Source organism: Podarcis pityusensis, assembly GCF_964106645.2.
Source record: "Podarcis pityusensis genome assembly, chromosome: 5".
NCBI lineage: Eukaryota > Metazoa > Chordata > Lepidosauria > Squamata > Lacertidae > Podarcis > Podarcis pityusensis.
In genome coordinates, this window is record NC_138032.1 from 65,127,892 (window position 1) to 65,145,992 (window position 18,101).

Here is an 18,101-nt window from a genome sequence, read left to right on the forward strand (position 1 = left end):
AAGAGTGGCAAGCTATTTAAGCCACACTCTCTGCCTTTTCATTCTCCAGTATAGGATATAGGTTAAAGCTCATATTCTTTAATCCAGCTTTGTGGAGTCCAGTCTTGTTCTTTACCCTGAAAGATGGATTTGCTTCCATGCACATCAAAGATGTGGCTCTTTATAATGGGGGCAGGCTTGGTCCAAGCCCTTGTTACTTCAGGAATATTTATGAAAAGAAGAACTGTACACCCAGAAGCTACTATGGATGTTGTAAGCCACCTATCTGTTATTCTTTTGTTTGCTTAACTCAAGGCATTTATGGTTATTAGTGCTGCTTAATTGTGCTATATTCCACATACCTGAAATTTGTTTTTTTATGGAATGCTGGGATTGCCAGGGGCAAGGAAATGATGATGATGATGATGGTGATGATGATGATGATTTTGAAGTATGTACCCTGCCCTCTCAATGCATGATTGCTCAGGGCAGCGTGCAGCATCTTTTTTTGTTTTTTTGTTTTTTAAGCATTCCCAAAGTAGCTCCCCACATCTGCTTCATGTAACCCCAGCACTCTTTGGGCTTCATTTAGGTATCAGCAGTAGCAAGTTTAACATCTTGCCCTATGCATTATTATTGCTCAACAGCATGAAGAAAAATCTTTAAGTGGTCCACAAAGACCTTCAGCAATTTTCAAGTCGTCCAAGAGGATTGAGTGGAGTTTGGGATACATTACTATTAAAGATGTACGGTAGTCTTCTGTGTCCAGGAGTTTTACAGTCCCAACTGTCAGAGAACTGGACTTTCTGACAAGCAGCGAAAGAGAAGGCACAGAGGAAGAGGGGGGGGGGAGAAGCAGTTAGCCACAGGAATTTGACCTTTGTAGACACAGAAACGAAGAGACACAGAGAGCAGGAATTCATCTGCAAGGCTCTGATAGTGACACAGACACAGAAATAGAGAGAATGCACTCACCCTGATCATGTAGACTCATAAGATTAGCCGAAAAGCGTGAAAATTACAGGAAGTGGAGGTGGGGGTTTTCCTGTTGGGCGAAAAGGGGGCGGAGCTCAGTCCCGACAACAGTGGCATCGGAGGAAGACTGAAATTAGTGGAGTTCCAACCAGGGCTTTTTGTTGAACCAATAAATCTTAATTAATCAACTGCCGCCTTCATCTCATGTGTGTCGGAGAGACCCAAGCCTTACACCAACCAAACCGTTCTTTTCTCCCCTGCCACCAAGGGTGAAATTATTTCTTTCAGAGGATATCCCAGTGAGACATATGAAGTGGTGACAGATGATGGGTATATCCTGAGTATTAACAGAATTCCTCATGGGAAACGAAATAACCGGAAATCGGGTGAGTGTGTTTTTTGAGGTATATATTATGTATACATGCAAATACTGTGAGGACTTTTAATTTTTTTGTTAGAAAAACAATAATTTCTTGCTTTGGAAACTTTTTACTTATTGCAAGAAAACCTTATACCAGATGAATCTAATTTATTTTTCTGATGGAGTTTTTGATGGGGGTACAAGTCTGGTGGAACAAAGGAATGCTATGGACATTGTGTAAGGTTTTTGACAAAGTCCCCCTTGATATTCTTGCAGAGAAACTGGTAAAATGAGTACAGTATCCAATGTCACTAAAGACAGAATTGGGATTTGAGTTGCTATTAACAGATTGGATAACTGGCCAGAACTTTAAGTAAGGATTGGGCGGCCATCTATTGTGGATGCCTAACGAAATGAATTTCAGTATGGACAAATAATAATAATAATAAATAATAAATTTTATTTATATCCCGCCCTCCCCAGCCGAAGCCGGGCTCAGGGCGGCTAACAACAATAAAATAGTACAACACAATACTCTAAAACGATTCATTATAAAATCAATTCAAATCAAACCAATGGCAATGGCAACCATTGGGCCAGAGTTCCACGAAGATTGCCGAAGGAGGGAGTCAGGCTGTGCCCTGGCCAAAGGTCTGATGGAACAGCTCTGTCTTGCAGGCCCTGCGGAAAGATGTCAAGTCCCGCAGGGCCCTAGTCTCTTGTGACAGAGTGTTCCACCAGATCGGAGCCACAGCCGAAAAAGCCCTGGCTCTAGTTGAGGCCAGCCTAACCTCTCTGTGGCCTGGGACCTTCAAGATGTTTTTATTTGAAGACCGTAAGTTTCTCTGTGGGACATACCAGGAGAGGCGGTCCCGTAGGTACGAGGGTCCTAGGCCGTATAGGGCTTTAAAGGTTAAAACCAGCATCTTAAATATCATGTCCTGCACAAATATAAAATTGGGAAAACCTGGCTTACCAGTGGTACGTATGAAAAGGATTTAGGAGACACAGTATACCACATGCTGAACATGAGTCAACAGTGTGATGCAATAGCAAAAAAAGCTAATGCTATTCTAAGCTGCATCAACAGAAGTACAGTCTCCAGGTGAAAGGAAGTAATAGTGCAGCTCTATTATGTGTTGGTCAGAGTACACCTGAAATACTGTGTCCAGTTCTGGGCATCACAATTTAAGAAAGATATTGACAAATGCTTTGGAGTGTAGGACCTGAACCAATGGCTTTAAGTTGCAAGAAAGAAGATTCCATCTAAACATCAGGAAGAACTTTCTGATGGTAGGAGCTGTTTGACAGTGGAATGGACTCCTTTGGAAGGTGGTGGGCCTTCCTTGGAGGTTTTTAAGTAAGGATTGGATGGCCATCTATCGTGGATGCCTTACTTGAGATTCTTGCATTGCAGAGGGTTGGACTCTATTATTCTGTGTGTGCAGAGGAGGATGGCAAAGATGATAAAGGGTCTGGAAAACAAGCCTTATGAGGAACAGTTGAGGGAATTGGGTCAGCTTAGCTTAGTAACTAGGAAACTGAGAGGAGATATGATAGTCATCTTCACATATCTAAAGGGCTGTCCCATGGATGATGGAGCAAGCCAAGGGATTCAAATTATAAGAAATCAGATTTTGACTAAACATCAATAAGAACTTTCTTACCATAAGAGCTGTTGAACAGGGGAACAGAGTCCCACAAGATGTGGTGGACTATCCTTCCTTGGAGATTGTTAAGCAGAAGTCGGATGGGCATCTGTCATGGATGCATGCATTGCAGGGGGTTGGACTAGTTGATTCTTGGGGTTCCTTCAACTCTAGATAACTATGAATCTATATGCGCTTCAGCCATCAAGAGTGAGTCACTGCCTGATTTTTTGATATTTTTTTAAAGGAGAGGGCTAACAGGGTAAATGTAGACACTGCCAGCTCAATTTCCCAATGTAATTATGTGTGTTGTTTGCAGCTTTTCCTTGGGTGAGGAGTTCAGTCTGATGAAAATGTGGTAGGAGAGCTTGAAGGCGTTGCCTTTGTTAAGCTTGATTAAAGGATGATCTGAAAACTGAGCAGCAAAGGTGGTGCATTGAAGGAAGGGCAGATGGACTGAGCCTCCTGCTTCCAGTGCTAAGCTCCATTATAAGTCAAAACAAAAAAAAAATTAAAATAAAAATTGCCCAGTAGCACCTTATAGACCAAGTAAGTTTGTTCTCGTATACGCTTTCGTGTGCATGCACACTTCTTCAGATACATGCACATGAAAGCTTATACCAGAACAAACATAGTTGGTCTATAAGGTGCTACTGGACAATTTTTTTAAAATTTTTATTTATATTTCAATTGCGTCAGTCCAACACGGCTGCCTACTTTAATCTCCATTATCAGGTTCAAAGATCAAGCAGTAAATTATTTCAGCTTAATCAACACTCTAATCAATACTTTAACAAGCGCTGCTACCTACGATTGCTCTACATAGTTGAGCTATTCACATGATACCAGATAGATGAAAGCAATCATTCACAATATTAAGGCTAGTGTTCTGATTCCTCATATAGTACTTATAAATCAAATGTGATCAATACTGAACTGATGATTTATGTTGGTTCTTAAAAATACCTCTACCTTGCTTTCCATATTGCATTTAGAAGATACTCATTCCAGACTGAAATTCCAGACATGTGAAATTGCTGGGCTGCTCTGCATCCCACGTTTATAGTAGGCGATACACACTAGTGGTCAGTGAGGCAGAACAAGCGGGGCATCATTGTTCTCCTGGCTTCTTAACACCACCATCACTGGTGATTATTGGGAAGGAGAGCAGAGGTGCAATGTGAGGAGAGCTTGGCCACGTGAGGCTGTTCTGGGTCAAGCTGCCTGTGCCTTGCCCTTCCCTTCTGCATCTTATTGGATGGAGACACTGAAATGACTTATTGTAGCTATGCTTATAACTATTAACTTTTAGGTCCCAGGCCTGCAGTGTTCTTGCAGCATGGCTTGCTTGGTTCTAGCAGTAACTGGGTGTCAAATATGGACTACAACAGCCTGGGCTTTATATTGGCTGATGCTGGTTATGATGTTTGGCTTGGAAACACCAGAGGTAACACTTGGTCCAACAAACACACCAACTATACTGAGAAGCATCAAGAATTCTGGCTATTCAGGTAGAGTGAGCTTTCTAAACCTAATTTCTTGTTTCTGGTTCCTAGTTTACCCTTTGGGGAAAATTTTAATTAGTCAAGCTCTTCCTACTGGAGCCATGTTTTTCCACCTCCTCTTATAATATATGATATGGAGGTATAGAAATACATTTCCAAGTAAGTAAAATTGGTAGTTGTTCCTTTAAACAAACAAACAACTTGTTTGTTCCTGGGGGGAATATGGTCTTGGTGAACTCCATAGATGTTAGCAGATCAGCTTAACTTCAGGTGCAATTAGATTTGATCTGGAAAGACTCAATATTGGTCCTTCTGAATCTCTGCTGGAATTTGAAGCTCCTCAGACAGACATGGGTTGGAGGGAAAGCAGAGTCCTCTCCTGCCCACAGCATAAATACTGTTCTTCCTGAAACTGATATTTTAAAAATCTTTTTGTTCTTGTATTGCACTGGGCAGAGAACAGGGCATTTTAGGCTTACACAATGTAGATCCCACTGCATATACACGTCTGTTAAACATAGGCTGTTCCTTTTTCTTTGCAGTTTTGATGAAATGGCTAAATACGACCTTCCAGCTTCAATAAACTTTGTCCTGAACAAAACTGGTCAGGAAAAAATATTTTATGTTGGTCATTCCCAGGGCACCACAATGGGTAGGTTAGCAAGATTCGTAAACACATGCTGGCAATTCTATTAGCTACATACTTATTTGTGCAGCTGCTGTTGTATATTAAATTCAAGAAACATCTTGCTCATAGTACAGTGATATTCCATGGAACCTATGGACACCTATGGAGAAGCTTCCTGAATAACAATCCCTGCATTTGGGTTTCCTGCATTTTCCTCCTTAGTGATATTTCCCATATAAGTGATGATTCAAATTGGTTAAGGGGCTTATAAAAAGTGGTTTGTCTGGACTGAGAAACTGTTAAAATCCTGGGTTGCAAACCAGTATCAAGCCTAGTTTGCAGTCAGAGTTTAGGTAACAGTTTCCCAGTCTGGATGTAACAGCAAGCTATTGTTTAACAACCCCGAGATGAAATATCTTAAGGCCCCTGAGACAAGAGGAGAAGAGAACTTGTTGGCTGAACACTCCTTCTTAGTCTGATAAATCATAGTTCTCTAACCAAACCGGTTTGAACTTCACCTCACCTCTGACTCTCACTTCATGTTTTATTGGTTCTTAGTACAGCCTAGAGTGGCTTGAGAAACCTAGCTAGATGGGCAGGGTATAAATAATAACATTATTATTAATGTTGTTATTAGCCACAGAATGTATTACGTAAGTGAATTTACAATTATTACACCACTGAGGAAATATATGCAGCACTATAAAGTTTTAAGTAGGTCAGAAACAAGGCAGGGCGTTTTCTGTTGTAATGCGCAGATTATAATGCACCATCCCTAGTAGGGTTGCTACCAGCGATGGAGTCTGCCTGCCTCCTCACACTCAGCCGCCGTACAGCTGGGGGGAAGGCAGCAGGTTGACCGTTTGGGAAGCACGGAGCCTGTGCGCGCTCAAGACACCTCATTTCTCCCAGGAGAGACGCGTGGCTCGGGCACGCTGCAGGCCCCGCAGTGAGTGTGGCCTGGCATTTTGTCACTCCCCTCAGTGGTGACACCCGGGGCGGCCCGTGCCTACCTCACCCCCCTTCCTCTGGTTGCTAGGTCAAGATGATCCCAGAGGTGGACCCCAGTGATGTCATGAACAGCTACTCTTGCTCCACGAAGTACTAAAGTACTATGAAGGGGTTGAACCATAGTGAGACTGGAGAAGCCAGTATTAGGTGCATTTTCAGCTCTGCGGCTGGGCCCACAATTCAATTGCATTTTGTTTTAATTTGCTCATTGCAAATAGCTGAAAGTCTCTAAATTTTGATAATGAACCCAATTTGCAATGGGGGTTGAATAATTTCATTTGCAACTGTAATTCTGCCTTCAATCCAGATTTTAGTTTGGTAAAATGCTCCATTTCCTTAAACACTCTGCTCCCTCTTCCATCATGTCATTGATTTCTGTTTTGAAAAGGAATTCTTGGTGATTTCTTTGCTTCAAACTAAACTAAATAATAAACACCTCCTTTAGTCTAGACTCTGCAGTCTCCACTTCTGTCAATTTTTGTCTTTACATCTTTTTTATACCTACCGCCCACTAATGCATCTTTCTTGATGGTAAAATTTCCTTGCCGCCCACCAGTGTTCGATGGAAGGAGAATTCAGCTTGTGCTGTAGAACCCCCTACCGCCCACCTGGAATCATGAAACACCCACTAGTGACCTAGTGACCCACTAGGGACCAGGTTGACAACTCCTGGTCTAGACTCTCCAGTCTGTCAATTTTTGTCTTTGCCTCCTCTGACTTATTTGAGAGCCATCCAAGAATTGCTCTGGGGTTTCTTTTTTGGGGGGGGGGCAGGAAGTCTCAGCTATGGCTGTTACTCTTCATGTGCTCTGCAGCAATACGCCTTATGTCAACCACATATGCACACTCTTAAGGCTCTCCTCCTCTTGAGCCCAGCTCAGTTCCTTTTCTTCCTCTGCACTCCTTCCCACCACAAAGCCCTGGAGATGGAGGTTAATGAGGAGAGGGTAGAAGTGAAGGAGGGAAGACACACACCCCCGCGCGTGTGCGTGCGCTCCAGAGAGTCAATGTTACAATTTACAGCCAGCTCTTGCTGAGCTTAAGCTTGCAATCCCCCTGGAGGGGACCGGGCAAACCTGGAGACTAGGTCAGCCCTAGAGCCCTGGCAACCCTAGAGTTCTGGTTTGCTGCTTCTCTTTTAAACTTCTGGCCTTTCTATTCTGTCAATTTTTCACTGTGATTTCATGTGCCTATTCCACTTCATTAACGCTTTGCAAAGCAATATGTGAGATGAAACACAACCATCCTTCCAAATACACCCTTCTCTAGACTTTGAAAAGAAGTTCTGCATCCAAGAAATGTGCACAAAAGTCATATACTAGGGTAAAAATGCATGAGTGGAAATATATACAAAAAAGCATTATATTTGGAAAAAGTGCTTTGCAAAACTGTGGGTACTAGATAAGATGGCAGACAAACCATGCAAGCTTCAAGAAAATTGCTCTAAAATGATTTTCATAAGCACTTAAAAAACAGGTGGGGCATCATCACCATCATTTTATTTGTACGTCGCCTTTCCACAGTTAAAACAATGCTCAAGGTGGCTTACAATATGAAAAGATTTACATAATTACAAATATAGCAAAGTAGTCATAAAAATAAATAAAACACATTAAAAACTACATAACCAAACCAAACAATTTCTACATAAAATTACAGATACAAAAAGTTAATACCAGAAACATGGAGAACTAAACTTCAGATTTGCTTATCCTCAGTTTTAGCTACTATTATTGCTGTTGTTTTATTTCACTAATCTTGTACGTCGCTTTGAATTTTTTTTAAAAAAGCTTCAGATTTAATTATAAATAAATAAATGTTTTGACTTGAAATGTTTGAGTATAAATGGTCCCTCGCAGGGCATACAATTCCGTGTACTTGATTGCTTTTGCATTATGCGAAAACCGGGTTTAAGATTTTGTTACTGGGTTTTTTCAAGACTACATTGCTAACTCTATTCATTTCTCTCCCCCCCCCCAGCGTTCGTTGCATTTTCAACCATGCCACACCTAGCCAAGAAGATCAAAATATTCTTTGCATTGGCCCCAGTAGCCACTGTAAAGTATTTGACCAACACGGCTTTGACCAAACTTGCAATGGTTCCTGAACCTCAGCTCAAAGTACGTATTTCGGACAAAATATGTGTTCAAACAACAGAATGCAATTATTGCTGGATGTAGCTAAGTACCATCCTTTTCCGTCTATGGAACGCCCACACGTATAAGACACCCCCTATTTTGGGGCCTCAAAATTTAGAAAATACGGGGTTTGGGGGGAGGATTATTTGGGGGGAATGTTGAAAATCGCTCACCCACCGGAACGCAGCACACAACTGCTCATGTTGCAGCTGCCCAATTGCCGCCATTAGCCCTTCTGATTCCACTTTCGTAGCTAATAGACAGGTGCCCTTGTCACAGCAAGCAGGAGTGTGATTGGCAGCCTCTGGTGGCAATCGGGCAGCTGATAGGTGGTTTCCGCTTGTGTTGCTGAAATTGCCGCTTACAGTCTCAGGCTCGTGCCAAAAAACCATTCGCCCATCCCTTCTCAGCAGTACCCGTGTATAAGACGACCCTAAATTTTGAACCTCATTTTTGGGTCAAAACAGGTCATCTTATATACGGAAAAATACAGTACTTGGGGATGCCCTTTCCATTTGACCTGAGGCCATTTATAATGCTCTTAGACCACTAAAGAGCTCAAGCTAGTCAATGCTGCAACTTGATAGCACAGTGTCGCTTTGGCTGTTCTGTGCCAGGACGTTTTTTGGGGTAAAAAGAATGAGGGGCTGGTTCTTCTCCCTTGCTGTATGTGCCATGGGTTCCAGTTTCTGCTGTGGACAGAAAAAGAAAGGTGTTGGTATTCTGTACTCGTGGATACTGTTTGCATCTGGTGCCCATATTAAATAATTTGGCACAATTCTCTACGGTTCCTAATAAAATTGCCATGAGAAACTTTTCGGTATGGTGGCAGATCACACCTGTGGGTAACTCAGTTGCCGTTAAAGCAATAATTCTGAACAGTTACATGGGAATGTATTTATAACAGTCTTGCTTTATTTACAGTACAGTAAGCCTGTGCTCCAGGGATCTTGCTTAATGTCAAAACCAAGTAGAGTCAAAACCTTTTGGGTTCAATGGCAGGTGGGATTGCCAAAGCCCTTTCCCCTGCAACCCTGCAACCCTGCCCCGTTTCCACCTTTATTTCTTTATTTCTTTAAAGTTGCGGACTTAATTCCTTATTAACAATGAATAGCTCTAGGGGAAGAGAGCCATGCTGATCATATTTACAGGCACATGCACCCATTTTTAGGGCTCAGAGACACTCGCTGATCATGTTGGAGGCTGTTTACTTGGGTCTCCTGTGTTGTCTATGTCTTCCGCCCTGCTGCTTTTAGCTCTATAAATCCATAAAACAACATTGGAGCATGGTCAGTTTTCCCGCCATGTTATAGTCACGCTTGGCTGCTATGCTACACTTCTGTCCTTTTCAGATTTGAGGAATAGCTACTTCTCATCTTCTCAGCCTGGGGATGAAGTCAGGAGACATGACACTAAATTAAGTCACTAGGCATACAATAGAGCAGTAAGGCACTTTTCCTGAAATGACTGGAGAATTAAGTGATTTCAAGCACATCTATTTAGCTACTGGACATTTGGCAAAATGTTTGCATAACTCATGTCTTTTGCATATTTGGGCTCCTACTGAACTAGTGTTCCTGTTGTGGGAACCATTACCATCTAGCTTGTTCCTGAACCACTTTAGAAGGACTCCAGCTGCACGTTGTGTACATGGCAAGATGCACCTGAACTGCATCACGTCTCTTAGATGGCTCTAATTACAATGTCTGTGTCTTAAATATTGCAGAGGATCATAACCTCCAACATTTCTCCTATAAAAAATAGGGACATCTTTTTATTTTATTTTATTTTATTTTATTTTATTTATACCCCACCCATCTGACTCGGTTGCCTCAGCCACTCAGGGTGGCTTCCAACATATATGAAAACATAACAAAACATTAAACATTTAAAAACTTCCCTATACAGGGCTGCCTTCAGATTACTTCTGAAGGTTGTCTAGTGACTTATCTCCTTGTCTGGGGGGCTGCAAAACTCCATACTCTTCATCATTTCTCTGCTGAAAATAGGGACATCCTAAGGAACAGTGGAACTTTCTCAGATCAAATCAGAAACGAGGATGGCTTCTGTAAATCTGGGATAGCCTCTGGAAAATAGGGACACTTGGAGGGTGTCTGACAGTGCTTGTGGGATTTGAATGGGTATTCTATCCTAAATGTCTGAGCGGAAGATTCTCATAACAGTTTTTTTTTGTAATATTTTGTTGCTACTCGTTAGAAGTATCCATAGGAAAAAAGAATTGACTAACAAAATGGTGTATGTACTAATGTTTTTGTTTTGGCAGAAAATGTTTGGAACTAAGCAGTTTTTAGCTCAAGACAGAACAATGAAATGGTGTGCTACTTCCTTGTGTAACCGTTTCCCAATGGATTATCTTTGTGGCACTGTTTTATTCCTGTTAAATGGCTTTAATGTGCTAAACTTCAATATGGTAAGATTTCTGATTACTTAATAGGAGTGTGCTCTAAAAAAAAGGTAGGTGTATGGAGGCTTCTCTGAAGTGATTGCTACTTGTGCCATCCATAACTTAATTACACTTAGACAAAACACAGAAGATAACTGCACATTTTGCCTCATCATTTTGTGTCTATGATGGATAGAGATTTATTTTTTAAAGGAGAGCTCAGAGTCTGGGATACTAATAAAAGCCTGTGTGGGTGCCATGGTGTCTCCTGCACAAGGAGCAGTGACATAGCATGGGTTGCCAGTGCCTGCGGCAAGGCAAGTATTGTACACCCTAGCCCCTGGACTGTGTGCTGTGCTTGCCCCATGGAAAGAGTTAAGTGGAGTGGCCAGAGAGACTCCTCTCCACCACCGCTCAGATTCTGGGGCACTAGTAAAAGCCTGTGTGGGTGCCATGGTGTCTCCTGCACTAGGAGCAGTAACATAGCATGGGTTGCCAGTGCCTGAGACAAGGCAAGTATTGTGCCCCCCTGGACGGTGTGCTGTGCTTGCCCCATGGAAAGTGTTAAGTGGAGTGGAGTTACTATGTAAACATGGATTCCTGTGTGATATCCCGATGTTGAGCTCTGGTGCACTGCTTTTGTTCAAACAAACCAAATGGAAGGGAAGTGGCTGTTGCAGTTTGTGATAAATTCAGCTAATCACTTTGCGCTTTCTTACAGAGTCGAATCGATGTTTATTTATCACACTTCCCAGCTGGGACATCTATCCAGAACATGCTTCACTGGACTCAGGTGGCACCAAAACCCTCTCTTCTGTTTAAAAACAGTTTTCTGTATTGATTGAAGAATGGGTGATCAGGACAGGCTTTTACAAAGACTTTTAAGAATGAAATGAATAAATACGATGAAAAGAAAAAATATTTATAACTCAGCCTCTCTTTTTAACATACTCCAGAAATATGTTTTGTTTTTATGAAAAAGGATTTAAAGCTGAGAAAGTTTTATTGTGTTTAAATGTTTCCAAACAGGAGTATTTCAAAAGCTAAGGATACAATAATATACCCAATGGATTTGTTTTTATTGTCAAAATAGTCCCTCTGCATGTAGATGGACAAAATACTACATTTCTGTGATATTTTACTGAATTGTGTCTCAGTGAAGAACCCAGTGCTACTGGAACCTTTGCCCACCTGATTGGACTACAACTCCCATCAGCCAGGCCACGCTGCCTTGTGCTGATGGGAGTTGTAGTCCAAAGCATCAGCATGGCTCCAGGCTAGCAAAGGCTGTGTCTTCATATCATTGGGCAGGCAAGGCAGTGCTATGATTTGGGAGCACATGATCTTGAATGCAGTAGAACAGAACAATCTGACAAAGAGGTACAAGTCACAGACTTGTAGCACTAAATAACATGGGGTTTTTTTTCTCCTATCTGCGGTAGAAGAGGATATTAATGCTTGTTTGTAAATGGTTTAAAAGAATAAAAGGAGAATTCCCTACATGCCTTGATCCAGGTTTGGGGCAAATTCACTTTGGTGAGGGAGCCCCAGCAGAAATTTAAAATCACAAAACATGGAAATATAGGCTGTTAGAACTTTTAAATATCTCCCTTTAAGATGCTTCCAAAACTCCCCTTCTTTCCCTTAGCATAGAAAAAGAGCATATGTTTGGTAAGTTATAAATGGTTTATTTACAGAGTCATGTGCTTTCCCATAAGAGTTGCAAGAAAAGACAGGCACTTTAACTAAGTGTCATCTGAATTATTTGTATAGAAACACAAAGTTGGCTTGCTAAAGCCATACGGTAGAAGCTTGGAGCATCTAGCTAAGATGTCCTTTCTGATTGGATTCACAGGGTGGAAAAGAGAATGAATAATGGCTTTGGTAGCCCTTCCTTCCAAAGTGAGGGGGAATGACCTAGTTAAGCCTGGCTGGACTGTCTTAAACCCTTCATGAATTAACTAGGGTTAAATATGCTGGTTATTTGAGGCTCATATATCCCACAATCGAGTTGTTTCTTCCCAGCCACTGCTTCCCTTGAACCTGCTCTCTATTTTGGATCAATTCTGGAGAACCTTTTTTTGCTCCACAGGCCCGATTCTTATCAGGAACAGTTTCACATGCAAAGTTCAACAACAGGGTGGGGCATCTAACCTGTTCATAATCTATTAGATGAATCAAGGATGTCAAAGCTCCTTGCAAGGTGCTCCTTCCAGATTCCAGTGCAAACCACTTTAGTAACTTTAGTAACACTTCATTTCTAGTAGGACACGTGTCAAACATTCTCGAGATATCAGATAAACTGAGGAGGCGTAGAAGGTTGAGCAGTACTAAAAAACAGGTCTACTGCTTTCAAATAGCTTTGTGTACCTTTTTTTTTGTATGTTTACATTAACTTTTGTTCTCACTAAAGATGAAGTTAGACATTATTGCATAGCCTTAATCATAGCATGGTTTTTGACACAGTCAACATCCCTGTTTATGCCAGTGCCACGGTCTATTCATATAGCACACTTCTATATCACCTGCTTTGCCCATTTGGTTTTTCAAAGTATGGCACACCTCTTTTTCAGATTGTGAAGGCTGGGAAGTTCGAAGGCTTTGACTGGGGAAGCAAGGAAGCAAACATGGCTCACCACAACCAGGTAAGAATTTCTCACAAATTGAGTATTTCTCTCTGTAGGTGTTTATATGAGGGTAGATACTGGTAAGGCTTGGCCACAGGTACTCGTGGCAAAGGCTACTGCTCATAAAACACATGGTGGATAATATGAAGTTCCAAGGTAAAATTAAAAAGACTTTAAGTAACAGACTTAAATGAAGTTTATCACCAGGTTCTACATACACAAAATTAAACGGTTGTTGTGCCCATAAATATATTAACTTATTTAACTTACGTAAATCCAAAGAATATTTCTTAAAGCCACAGAAGTGTCCGCCATGTCTTCTATTCTCCAAAGGGACACAAACCCTGTATGGGTGCCTGGGACCCCATGGGCTCTTGCCACCACTCGGCAGTGGGAGGGACGGGCACCTGACTTTTGTCACAGTATGCTCACCAAATCAGATCCAAATAGCACCTTTGTTTATGTGAAGTCAAAAGCCAATATGTTCAGTTGATACAGCTTTGTACAAAAAAAATAAAATAAATGGCAACCATCTGTTAAAGCAATGCATACAACATTCAAAAATAGGAACATATGCAAATAAACAAACAAAAACACAAACAAATGGAAAAACTTGCCCAAATAACATTTGACAATGCAGTGGTCATGGGTGGTTTCAATGAACTCACGTAAGAGGATCTGCTATTACTTTACGAACAATAGCCATTGCATGTATAATCAGGTTTCTGTTTCCCTCTTCACTGAGCAGCAGCTGCAAGTCATGGGACTATGTTTTCATTCTACAGTCCAGATACTGTTGGGTTCCCATGGGAAAGGGAGACGGGATGTGACGTACACTGGTTTCCTGTTTCCTTTGTTCTGTCGTTCTTTGTTGGAGTTGCTCTCTGCTTCTCACAGAGACAAGATGTATATTTGTATGCTCTCTGCATAGCTTAGGAATAAAGCTTTTAGCAATGTAGCCCCATACCTGCCTCATCCTTTCGTTGCGGACACTGGATGTATACTCTGCTGGGCTTGATCCAAGATGAGCCGTATCAGCTCCAGATGGGCCGGAGCTGAAAAATTCTAACCTCTAGCTCCATTTCATAAAAATTCCATGCATTGTGTCAATACAGTGACAATAATAATAACTGGAATGGCAAGAAATGTGGCATAATTTCCAATAAAAGTACATCTTCAACTTGTTGTATAACAGTCACCCATTTTATGTTCTCCTTAAGTCCACCAGGTGCTACTGTTCTTAATCTATAAATTCCTCTCTCTCTCTCTCTCTCTCTCTCTCTCTATATATATATATATAATATCGTCCAGTAGCACCTTAGAGACAAACTAAGTTTATTCTTGGTATAAGCTTTCTTGTGCATGCACACTGTGTATCTGAAGAAGTGTGCATGCACACGAAAGCCTATACCAAGAACAAATATAGTTGGTCTCTAAGGTGCTACTGGACATTTTTAAAAATATTTTTATATATTTCGACTGTGTCAGACCAACACGGCTACCTACCTGAATATAGATCCCTCGTATTTCCTTCCTTTTAAATTGTGTCTATAATTGTTTCTCTGAACCATGTATGTTCTCAAAGCACCAATACTTTAGATTTAGCATCACTCTGCTCCTCTATACAATGTTTAAGCAATGACACATTGAGTTTTTTGGTCCTTATGCAACTTTTGCATTCCCCTGTCCAGATCTTAATCTTTCTTGTGGCCATGCCAATGTGTGAGGGCATTATCTTCATTAATCACTCCCTTGAGTATTGTGGTTGTATGCTTCATTAAGGTGGTAAATTTGATTAAAATCAGGATTGCTCAAGGAATTCCTTTTACCACCATTACAACTCCCACATGGGAATTATTTGGCGCAGCTTGATAATATCTAGGGGGTTAAAGAGGTTTTGGATTTACTTTAGGCTATGCCAAAATATCTCTTAAATTTGATGCACATTTACTATAGGGAATGGTCTCCAGATTCCCTTGAGAATATCTAATTTCTATATCCCAAAAATATATCTCAAATGTAATATGGGGATGTAAATTTGTTGACAAATCTGCCATATGCCAGGTGCCTATCTTCACTCCCCTGTCATATAATGAAGATCATTTTTTTATAAAGCAATACATCACACCCATGAGGATTGCTTCCATCCTTTCTTTCAAATTTATCCCTCTATACATTAGCTAACTAAGATATAAGTCTGGTTCTAACAACCATACTTGAAATTTGCCAGAAGAGTCTGTCTTGAAACTGCAATCATGTTTCTTCAGTGCTAACAAAACTGGAGCAGTAGGAAGAATCACTGTTGGGAATAATGAGTCAAAGACACTGAGCTGGTTTGTAGGTAACGCTAAGCCAAACCAAAGCTTGCTATGAATGCTGGTGTGGAAGAGCTTCCTGAGAGGAGAGCCTGGCCACTTCACCCTTCCCTTGACTCTCCTGCTGTTGCAATTCTGCACACTAATCCGTAGTTTGGTTTAGCAAGTTGCTCAACCCAGGCATGTGGCTTGTCTTTCTCAAGACACTGCATGAGTTGTAAATACGAGAACAAACTTTGGTTCTATCTTGTGGTTTGTTTGGAGTGAGACAAACCATGAGCATGGCTTTGTCCTTAATGCTAAAGCAGCAGTAGTGAGACCAGAGAAGGGTCAAAGTGTCTGTGCACTCCTTTGAGGCAGAGCGCACATTCATGCTCAGTCATAGTTGGGCTTAATGCTATATGAAAACCATCTCATTCTTTCGGAACAATCAGTAAATCCAGACAATCAGTGCTGGATTTACAGCCAGGCAGAGCGGCCTGCAGCCCAGGGTCTCGGCCACTTGCCATTAAAAACAAACAAACAAAAAACAAACAGGCAGATGTTACTATCTAGGCTCAGTTGCTTAGTAACAGTAAGGACAAGAACAAAGTTCAGGAACTCAAAAAATCATAGAATCACCAAATAACAGAGTTGGGAAGGATCACAGGGGTCATTGAGTCGAACCCCCTACAATGCAGGACTTTTCCCCCCAGCATGAGGCTGGAACCACAACCCTGAGATGTAGATTGACCAGGCAATCTGCGCAATTTCCTTTTCATGGATGGATTATGTGCACTTTCTTGCACAACTTCTGATGAATGCCCAGTTGTTACGCACATTAATGGTTCAACTCTCAACTTAGATATGTTTGTGTTTTGCAAGTGTGCGTGTTTGAACAGGAAGTCTTTGCAGACTGTTTTTAAACTTTTTTTATCTTCTCTCTTTTAGTCAACACCACCTTTCTACAGTGTACAACGGATGACTCTTCCAACAGCTGTCTGGAGTGGTGGTAACGACTGGATTGCAGACTCAAAGGACATGGCCCTCTTACTGCCTCAGATCCCAAACTTAGTTTACCACAAGGATATTCCTGAATGGCAACATCTGGATTTTATCATAGGCTATGATGCCCCACAGCACATGTACATAGAGATAATGGATTTAATGCAGACTTATAAGTGAATGTGAAATATTCCTTCAGAACCCATCACTGTCAATCTGTGTTGATGAAAAGCACTACAAGATTTCTTAAGATTCCATTTCTCATACAGGTTCATCACGGTCTCAGTTATAAGAAAGATTTGCTTAGTAACCTTGCCTTTTCTAATTATGTCAGTGACCATGGGTGTTCCTCCGTTGTTTTAGGAGCGGCTAAGATTCTTTGCTGCTCTTGCTTCATCATGCTGTGTAGCAGATTCTTGTTCTAGTACAGCATGCCTATTGAGGGTAGAAAAAGTACTTGTGGTGATATCCAAGTCTTTTCCTTTGAGGAACTGGTCCAATTCCAGTTGTTTCCCAGCCTTGGGATCTATCTGCTCTGGGGTAGAGTGCTGCCTTTTCTTAGCTCCCTCAGCAGTTTCTGGTCTAATCTCTCTCTCCCTCTCTTCCTCTCTGCCGCTGAGTTGTGGACTTTAATTTGATTAGTTTCTCTCTAGATTGGAATCCTCCCTTAGTTAGCAGTTGTATTGCTGGAATTTTCTAGTTAGTTTTTCTTATCTCTAATTTTCACTTTGGATAGAGAAAAGGGGAGAGAAGCACTAATGACAGAGGAGCCTCTGTTGGGATATGTCACTCCCATATTTCGTAAGAAAATTCACCCTGGAAAGCATTCCCTACCTTCCCCTTCTCTCCCCCACCTCTCTCTCTCCCCTTCAACTCACAATGCCTACGACAGCAGTGTCTCACACCAAATGTAACTGACTTGTAGAAAAGATGGAAAACAGAAATGCTATATGTTCCTTTGTTATCCATGAAAACCCTTCCATAAAAAAAAAAAAAATTGCTAGGATGTCTATGTGCAGTCCCAGCCTCAGGGAATTAAATGTTTGCCCTCCTCAGAAGTATTTAAATCCATACATCTTTAATGGGGGTATTGAGATGCAACTTAAGTTGCATTCTCACCACAGTAGTCCTGACGAAGGGAAAAGCCTTTAAGTCATTAAACTTGCATAATAATGTATATATGAAAGTAAATCTGATCTTCCCAAATTTTGTCATGGAGAGTGGGGTTGTTAAAACCTTGCTAACATCTGTGGTAACATGAAATCTGCTTTTAGGAAGCTTTTTAGAAACAAGATATTGGGTAGTAGTCAACTAGGTTTTCCTCAGAGTAGACTCATTGATATTAATGAACATGTCCAAGTTGGATACTACCCCACTCCCCATAACAGAGTTAGGAAGACCAGCTCTCATTCAGAGTGCTCCAAAGCAATAAACCTTCGTCTTGAAAGCAACACGATGTGTCACGCTTACTTAAAAATTGGCACCTTGGGACTAAACACCATTTACTTGGAAATTATTTTTTTTA

At 41.2% G+C, this 18,101-nt stretch overlaps 1 protein-coding gene across 2 annotated transcripts; it reads left to right on the forward strand.

The window, feature by feature from the left end:
* LOC308476750 (putative lysosomal acid lipase/cholesteryl ester hydrolase) lies at window positions 1-16,857 on the forward strand. 2 transcript variants are annotated; one of them, XM_081004603.1, is made up of 9 exons: window positions 1-252; window positions 1,223-1,340; window positions 4,277-4,475; window positions 5,012-5,121; window positions 8,089-8,228; window positions 10,531-10,677; window positions 11,372-11,443; window positions 13,224-13,295; window positions 16,523-16,857. In XM_081004603.1, the coding sequence occupies exons 1-9, from the start codon at window positions 124-126 to the stop codon at window positions 16,754-16,756; spliced, it is 1,221 nt and encodes a 406-aa protein (XP_080860729.1). In that variant the 5' UTR covers window positions 1-123; the 3' UTR covers window positions 16,757-16,857. The 2 variants fall into 2 exon arrangements, with proteins under 2 accessions (XP_080860729.1, XP_080860730.1); XM_081004604.1 differs by having other exon boundaries at window positions 2-252; window positions 5,012-5,073.
* The last annotated feature ends 1,244 nt before the right edge of the window (window positions 16,858-18,101 follow it).

Coding starts and splice junctions, on each gene's coding strand:
- LOC308476750 (XM_081004603.1), top strand. CDS start 124: ATGGATTTGCTTCCATGCACATCAAAGATGTGGCTCTTTATAATGGGG. Junction 1,341..4,276: donor ACGAAATAACCGGAAATCGG/GTGAGTGTGTTT, acceptor ATTAACTTTTAG/GTCCCAGGCCTGCAGTGTTC. Junction 8,229..10,530: donor TTCCTGAACCTCAGCTCAAA/GTACGTATTTCG, acceptor TTGTTTTGGCAG/AAAATGTTTGGAACTAAGCA.